General features: G+C 41.2%; 1 protein-coding gene across 1 annotated transcript; it reads left to right on the top strand.

The window, feature by feature from the left end:
• Positions 1-4901: 4901 nt before the first annotated feature.
• On the top strand, positions 4902-8429 carry crybb1l2 (crystallin, beta B1, like 2). The gene is made up of 5 exons (XM_075463524.1): positions 4902-4997; positions 5331-5449; positions 5987-6119; positions 6250-6392; positions 7725-8429. The coding sequence occupies exons 1-5, from the start codon at positions 4902-4904 to the stop codon at positions 7894-7896; spliced, it is 663 nt and encodes a 220-aa protein (XP_075319639.1). The 3' UTR covers positions 7897-8429.
• Positions 8430-8862: the final 433 nt, after the last annotated feature.

Below are 8862 nucleotides of genomic sequence, written 5' to 3' on the forward strand. Positions count from 1 at the left end.
AAAATAAGAGTCGTACACAGGTTAACTTTGCAAAAGGCAGTCCAATAATACAAAGAGAAAGCTCGAAGCTGATCAAAACCTTTTATCAACAGCTTCATGTGGGTAGCTTTAGAAATATGAATTTGGAATACAAAATATTTCCCTACCTTTCTACTTTGATTTAGACTATCTTCAACACTTCTTTAACAAATAAGTTTTTTTTTGTGACACCTATGACTAATGAGCTCTGGTTTCTGGATTTTAAATATGAACATTTGCATCTTTTCACTTATTCACAGCACTGTGCAAGTAATTTATTAATAATTTGCTCAGATGGGGACAGATTTAAAAATACATATTTTATATTGGTCTAGAGCAACAGTTCTCAAGGCTTTCTGAGGGTCTTCTTTTGGGGCTCTTCAGTCTATTTCTTTTATGTGAAATGAAGATGCGTCAGACCTAAATAACTATCTTCTGCAGATTGACAGTATCTGAAAGTGGTGTCCTTAAGAAAGAGGAGAAAATCCAGCAAAGACCTGACACAGGACCGTTCTTAAGGAAGGCAAACGGGGAGAAAAGGCTGAGCTGTGCCAAATGACACAAGAAGTGGGCTGAAAATCAGTGGCAACAGGTCTGATGGAGGGATGAATCCTCCCCAGAGCCCGGACCTCAACATTATTGAAGCAGTGTGGGATCATGTTGGCAGAGAACGGAACAAAAGGCAGCCAACATCCAAAGAAGAGCTTTGGGATGTCCTTCAAGAAGCCTGGAGAACTATTCCTAAAGACTCCTTAAAGAAATGACAGAAAGCTCGTCTGAGAGGGTTCAGGCTGTGTTGGAGAATAAAGGAGAAATCTTCAAACTCTGTATTTGCCTCATTTACTGTATTTATGTTTATGTTTGCACATATTTGATAATTTGCTGCATCTGTTTCCCATTATTGTGGCAGTTAATGAAGAAATAAAGGTTGGTTCATGTACTCTTTGTGATCATGTTATATGCGAACTTTAAGTTGGAACATATTAGACCCGTTTTCACCAAACAAATGAGCTGACACGGACTTATTTCAGTTCTTCCAAGGTCGCACATTTTTATGATTTTATTTTGTGGATGATGAAATGAATGCTCCGGAGCTCCACCGGGGAACTGCGGGCACCTTGATGCAGGTGTGACCCCGAACGCTCCGCCGTTCCTGTTCATGCGTAATATTGGTTCGTGCGCGCGCACCTTAGAGCCTGTCACTCAGCGCTCCCGCGCTCTCCACCTCTCTGTCTCTCTGTCTTTGTTTCCCTATTCGGCCTGTCGACTCAGCAGATCATATAGAGCTCAGGCACAGAGGTGCGGTGATGAATGTGGGGGCTGTTTTTGGTCTATTCGTATAGGTCAGCAGTGCCATCGTATAGGGCAACAATGGCCAGGGCTATAGGCAGAGAATGAGGAGGATTTGGAGAGCAATCCGGGGAGATTGTTTTAATGTTGGATTCCAGAAGTGGAGGAAATTAAGGCAGACAAATTAAATTAATAATGATAGCTATTGATGAACATACTTTTTCAAATGCTCTTGTGTTTTGAAGAAAAAAAAACAAGAAATGTCTGTAAAACTGAACCAAAAGTCCCTTCTTTTAGAAAATAGATCACAGTGTTTGATGCTTCTGCTTTACATGAACATGTACACTCCAACAGACAAAAAGGTCATGGCTAGTGGTGTTTTTTTTTGATCGCACCTGACAAAAGATGTCATTGTGTACGCTGCACAGATTGAAGCATATGCGTAGTTTCCCATTTTGAGCTATTGAAATAAGACTGAAAAGACATGATTAAGTTCTGAAAGGACCAATTTACACTGTTGTGTTTAATCGTTCAGTCTTCAGTTTGATGAAATGGTGGACAAACAGACAGATGGATGAACTGATGGAATGAACACTGGGTGGAAAATTAAGCCTTGGAAAATGCAGGTGTTAAAACTTCAAATGAAAGGAAGAGAGTATAGCATTAATCAAACCATTTTTCTATCCAAAGGTCTGTATCACATGTGGAGATGTACTCTAGATACTCATCCTTTTTGAAAAGTGCACCGTATCAACTCAAAGAAAATGTGAAAATTGGCTTTTGTTGGCTCCATGTCTTTATTTGCAACCAGTACAGCTGCAGTTTTATTATTCTAGCCATACATGTGTGGTCTAACTTAACATTTTCTATAAGAGGCTGCCTGTGCAAAAGTCAGCAGGACTACAGTTAAACCTGCTTGTGATCTGGTTTCAAGTCATGCCTGGTGTGGACAGGATAATTGTGGGGTTATCTATGAAAATAAGAGTTTTATTGCTAACATTTAGTCATTCAGCAGAGGCTTTTATCCAAGCCTCAGTACAGCAAGAAACCCTGGCATAAGCATTAAGAGCTTAATGTTTTTCAATCTATCTAAATGACAAAGTATAAGTTGAAAATGTATAAAAGTCCCAACTAAGTGCAGGTGAGGTGTTAGATTTAACTGTTGATTGCTGATTTATGAATGTAAAACTCACTCCATGGGGCTGAACAGCATCTAGAAAGGCTTATTGCGTCACATCGTCTCTAGAAATGTAAGCGTTTTAAATCTTTAAGACAGATATATCTGTCAAGCTCTACTGAATTGTGTTCAGTGTTTTAGTTTACATAATAGATATCTTGCCATTTTCTTGTCATTCATGTGTCTCTCTGCAGTGATTGAGGGTGTCCATCGGCCACTCAAAGTACGCTTTGTAGGTCATTCTTTTCCTCCATCACTACAGAAATCCCACTGATGCTCACTCGAGCCTTTGAGAAGATTCAATTTGCAGAATGAACAAGGCCGACTGTTGAATCTGTTGTACGTCAGCGGGGTGTCATCTGGTGCACAGCTGCGTTCTCTGTTTCCATCCCGACTTCCTCTGAAGTCTTGATGTCACAGGTCACATGACCCCACCAATGCAGCCACGTTTGGAGCTCCATACGACCAGTTTGTTCCCTTGTGTACACTTTGAAATAAGCAGCTCGCACACTTTCCTTGTGCTGCAAACCCCCACTGCAATATTGTACTCACCCACGCAAGGAAAAAGGCAGAGGGCTTTAATTTAATAGCTTTCTCCTGTTGGGATGATGTGAAAGATTCAGATAATTGTCCTTGAGCACTCTTGACCCATTTGCCCAAAGGTGCCATAAAGTTATTGCACCTCACAGGTTATTGCTTTTTCTGTTATTGTTTGTCCCAGCACCTCTTTATTACATCAGTGAAGGGAACACGAGTGAATAATTTTGTGATATGCTCTTAAAGAGGAAGCCTGGCTGCCATTATTATTATACTATTATGTGGGTTAAGGATGAGTATGTAACTCTATTCAGCTCTCTATGAGTCTTACTTTACCAAGCTATATGAATTTTTTATGAATTTATTCAGTCTTTCTTTAACTCTTCTAAGGCCAAAGACTAATTAATTTTCAATTTTGTCGTATTACTTGGTTATTCTTCTCTTCTTTCAACCATATAGTGTCTCTCTCTGCCCGTCTCCCTCTCTTTGATGATGGGGTATTTCTATTCTGTGGGGGCTGTGAGCTCAGCGAGTTTGTTTCTGTGTCCATAATCCCCTCTCTCTGGGCGCCAGCATATAAAAGCTATGAGGGGCCCAGTGTACTCACACACAGACCACCAGTCCCAGCCCTGAATCTACTCCTTTACGCACACACTGCCACAGGTAAGGGAGGGGATAAACATACAGAAAAGAGAGGAATCTGATACTAATCTGATACCAGACAATGAGGTTAATCTATGAAGTCAATTATATTTAAAGTCAAACATTGCTGGTCAAAACGAACAGTTCATTCTGAGTGTTGAATATGTTAAAACTGTTTACATTATGACTTTTTCTGAGGGATCACAAAATTAGGAAGGGGGAAAAGATGAGATTCAGGCTTTCAAAGTTTCAACTTTATGTGCATTCACATATTCAAAAGGTGCTTTAACCTTTTTTATTATGCACTTTATTTGGTCTTTTTTATGTTTTTTGATCGACTATGCATGGAAATAATGAAGTGTGGAAAAGTTTGTTATTTTCAATTCATGTTATTTTTCAGTACTGAATTACTGAATTACTGTTTTTCTTTTTCTTTTTGGTGGTTAATGTCCAGTGATTGAAACCTTTGTCACCATTTGCCTGAAAGTGGAACTAAGGGGAAGACAAATGTTTTAAAATTGTGCTATAAAAAGCTAAAGGGACAGTTCTTGTCTGAAAAACAAACAAACAAAAAAGAAACCCATCTTAAATAATCTGGCGTGAAAACGTTTGCCCTCATTTCAGCTACTGTTAATCTGAATTTTTAGTAACTCTAAACTCAGATTCTGGCATTAACCCAACTTTTCTTTGTCAAAGTAGCATTTCAGTTTCCTGAACTGACATAGTCATGCCCTGATGATGTCATTCTCTTACCTCTTGCTCCTACATTCCCAACCAACACAAAACTGGATGGCAGGTTAACCATTGGGCTGGATTGAGATAGCATCCCTCCTTACACTAACAAACACCATAAACATTCTGGTCAAGCTAATGAAGTTTAATGATTTGCATGTAAATTTTAAGCACAGCAAACTGTGGAAGACAAAATATCTGGTACTATAGGAATTAGTGGAACAGTGGCTGCCAGAGGGAGAAATGTAAGTATCAGTTGAAAAGGTCAACAGTTATTTGCATGTAAGCTCTTTTCAGAGCAGATGCAATTATTTCTGTTTGTCTTCCTTTCGTGTTTTGAATCCATCATCGTTTTCAGGACAGGCTGAGACCTGCATGGCTTAATGGGATTTTTTTTTCAAAAGGTTTTTCAAAGGAAGAGAAACAAAACATTTAACCTCCTGCTCACCGTAGTTAAACTTGTAGAAAGTCTTAATGTGCTGCATTTCTTCTTTTCATTCCAGTCATGTCTGCTGGAGGAGAGAAACCAAAGTCTGCTTCCCAGACCGATGGGAAGGCTGCTCAGGGCAAGATGTCTGAGATGGGCATGATGTCCTACAAGGTACAGCACAACAAACACACCCTACGTATGTAGCATGGTGTCAAACACTTACAAATATATCACGCAGTTGGTGTCACAAACAGTTTACCTTCTGAGCTCATGGCGAGTGCCACAGCATGTTGGTCTTTTAAGCTCTGCGAGGGGGTGGTCGATAACCACAACTGACAAAAAAATACAGTGTGACGCTTCTCGTATGTGTTGAAATGTGTGGAAGTACCTGTCATAACAACACAGGCTCATTGTTACAACCCCACCTCTCTATGAGACCAGCCTTTTTTTCATCTCCTTGCTCACTTCTCATCTCATTGTCTTTTCTTTACCCCGACCCTTTAGATGTGTGTGTTCGATCAGGAGAACTTCCAGGGCCGCTGTATGGAGATCACCGGCGAGTGCATGAACGTGTGTGATATAGGAATGGACAGGGTGCGCTCTCTGCGTGTCGACTGTGGGCCGTAAGTAGCCATATCACGTACTGCCACACGCACACACCCACATGATTAAGTACTGTAACCAGCACCCACACCACTCTGAGCGAAGAGCAGGTGATTACACAGATGTGCCTCGCCATTATGTGGCATTTCGCACTTGGCATTTTAGGCAGTTAGGTGACGCTTTTATCCCGAGCGATCTGCAGAGAGCAGAGCAACCGAGTGAACTTTAGTTTCTCAATTATCAACAAGGAAGCACATAGCAGCGACGAGTATCTCTGTGGTTCAAGAATAAGTCAAACAAACCAAGCAAGGAAATCCGGAGGAAGTTTTTCCAGAGGCAACAGCAAATAACAAAAGGAGAAAGAATAATTAAAAATCCCTCCTGAGGCCAAAGTTTTTGTCCATCAAACTGAAGACTTTTAGCCTTCAAAATGGGCCAACAAGCCAAATCATTAGATCTTGTGCTGGTTTGAAAAAACGAGTGTTCCTTGTAGTGAGCTCCTCATTCAGTGCTCATCTTTCTTCCTTCTCTTCCTTGTGACCTTTTCCATTCATCAGCTTTGTGGGCTTCGAGCAGATGAACTTCTGTGGTGAAATGTTCATCCTGGAGAAGGGTGAGTACCCCCGCTGGGACTCTTGGAGCAACTGCCAGAAGAACGACTACCTGCTGTCTTTCAGGCCCATCCGCATGGTAAGTCCACTGACTTATCCTCAGAGGATTTACATTACATTTAGCTCAGTCCCGGTCATTTTGTTCTCCTTTTCTCATTTTCTCTCTTCCCTCGTTTTCTTTCCTGATTTGTGTGTCCACCATCTTGCAGGACCCTGAGAAGCACAAGATCTGCCTGCATGAAATTGGAGAGTTCAAAGGTCGCAAGATGGAGATCATGGACGATGATGTTCCCAGCCTGTATTCCTACGGTTTCACTGATAGGGTGGGCAGCATCATGGTCAGCTGTGGAACGTGAGTATTGTGGCACTGTCTTATCTTTTTGAAATTCTTGAGATTTGGTGGTAAAAGTGAGGCTGTAGGCAGAGACCGGTTATCTTAGCCTGGCATAGAGACTGGAAACACAGGGTAAAACTAGCTGACGCGGTCAAAAGTTTGCTAATCAACACGTTTATACCGGCTTTTAATAGTTTGGGATCCCAGATGGGAGTATTAACTTACCAAGACACTTCCTAAAAACACACTTCTAGACACTTTTTTCTACTTTGTAAGTTTAACAAATAAGGTTTTGTGTTAGTGACATTTTTAAGGTGCAAAATGGTGAAATTTGGTTGAGTAACAGACCAAGTTTCTGGACTCTGTGTTTGGCAAAGCTAAATGATTTCCTACTGGAGCATCATTTTCAAGAATCAAGAATCTTTACTGTCACTATGCAGGCAAAGTGAAATTTTGTTCAGGAGCTCTTGGCTTGGGATACACAAAAAGATACGAGGCACACAGTATATAGATATCTAAATGGTACAAAAAAGAATAAAAATAGTAAAGTTACAGTGCAATCCAATTGTTTTATGACTGTATTGCACATATTGCAGCATAAGTAAGTCAAAGTCAAATAAAAGTGCAGTGCAGTGCGAGTGTCCGTGTGTGTACAGACAGAGTGCTATTGAGCTTATCTAATTCACTGCAAGAAAGCAAACGAGTACATTTATCAAAACTGTACCTTTAAACACGGTTTTGTTTTTTTATGACTGATTATGAAGCTGTGATTCGGCTATCTGAAATCATACATATTTCAGCAGTACTGTCTGAAAACATTCCATCCTGCTTTTGCAACAGCTGCGTCAAAAAAGTGTCGGGTGTCAGACAGTTTCTGCATCTGTGACGTCATTCTCGAACAGGCAGAAACAGCGGTATAGTCACCGGCTCTCTGAGTTGTCCGGAACAGAATTCAGGAATAGAGGTTTTTCATCAGCAGCTCGCTGAGGGTGTCATGAACGTCAGCAGCTCAGTGTCTCTGTCTGTGCTCTCAGAGGTGTGGCAGACAGCAAACACTTTATTCAGTGTTCTCTGCTGTCTGACACAAACAGCTGGAAGGCAAACCGTCCTGTGTTTTAAAGCCAAACCAACAGATCGATGTATATCTGTTGGATGTTTATCCTCCCTGCTTTCTCTGCGTCTGTTTTTCAAGCATCTTTATTCCACATTTCTCACTTGTCTGTTACACATCTTTTAACCACACGTTTCTCCTTTTCTTGAATAAATGATCTGCTGAATGATTCCTTCTGCAACCTTGTAATGCCTTTTTACAATTACTATACCCTCTCCTCTTTCTCTCTCCATCTCCAGCTGGGTGGGTTACCAGTTCCCCGGCTACCGTGGCACCCAGTACCTGCTAGAGAAGGGCGAATACAGGCATTTCAATGAGTTTGGTGCTCGCAACCCCCAAATGCAGTCTATTAGGCGCATCCGCGACATGCAGTGGCACCAACACGGCTGCTACACCATGTCCGCTAAGTGAAACCCAGTGAGGGCGAGGAAGAGAGGGACTGGAGGAGAGGCTGAAGCAGAGGGCAGGTACGCAGATGGAGACGGAGGAGGGAGAGCAAAGAAGGAGAAGAGGAGAGAGAGGATGTAGTAGTTTCTCCTCTGACCAAAGATTTCTTTGCAGTTTGAGTGCAAGATGGAGGGAATAAAGTAGGTTGTTATTTTTAGTTGTAATCTAGTGATCAATGGAGAGTTCTACAAAGTTGAAGAGGAGATCAGTACCAGAACCACGGAGACTCTATTTGATTATAAACACCCTCTCCATTTTTGTTCTTCCTCCTTCACCGTCTGTGTCAGCTCTCAGCTGCCCACTTTCCTCTCCTCCCCTCCCTCCCTTTCTCCCCCTCACATGCTCTATTCCACATCTCACCAACGTCAGCCCTCACGCAGCTCATTAGAGCCTTACTGAGGGGGGGCACTAGTTTGGATTTGTGTTTGTTTGTGTGATGGAGGAACTGAGGCGGAAGAAAGCCACAACAAATCAAATGATGGTAAATTGTCTGTGCTCAGATCCTGATCCACATCAATTCTGAACCAATAAAGCATCTCACATCTTGCTTCACTTGACATGTCTTATTTAACAGATGTGGTTGTGACATACATATTAACCAACAGAGTGGAAAGACATCTGTGAACAGACATCTTTGAATAGGAAAATCTATTCTTACTCTTCACTTATAAAAATGCCTTGTGAACCACATTATTTAGTAAGGTTTTAAATCTTATTTGCTGCTGTAGAGTACATATATTTGGGGCCTAATCTTACTAAACTGGGTTTGTTGCCTAAATCTTACAAAGTTTTGCTACCAAACCAATTATGTAGATTTGGCAACTCAACTCAATCCATTTTGGTGTCTTAACTTGGCCAAGTAGATTTGTTTCCTACATCTAGCAAAATCATGTTTGTGCTTGAACCTGACAAAGTTTTGAATGCCTTACC

This window comes from Odontesthes bonariensis, chromosome 4, assembly GCF_027942865.1.
Source record: "Odontesthes bonariensis isolate fOdoBon6 chromosome 4, fOdoBon6.hap1, whole genome shotgun sequence".
Taxonomy (NCBI): Eukaryota; Metazoa; Chordata; class Actinopteri; order Atheriniformes; family Atherinopsidae; genus Odontesthes; species Odontesthes bonariensis.

Coding starts and splice junctions, on each gene's coding strand:
- crybb1l2 (XM_075463524.1), top strand. CDS start 4,902: ATGTCTGCTGGAGGAGAGAAACCAAAGTCTGCTTCCCAGACCGATGGG. Junction 5,450..5,986: donor CTGCGTGTCGACTGTGGGCC/GTAAGTAGCCAT, acceptor TCCATTCATCAG/CTTTGTGGGCTTCGAGCAGA. Junction 6,120..6,249: donor CTTTCAGGCCCATCCGCATG/GTAAGTCCACTG, acceptor ACCATCTTGCAG/GACCCTGAGAAGCACAAGAT.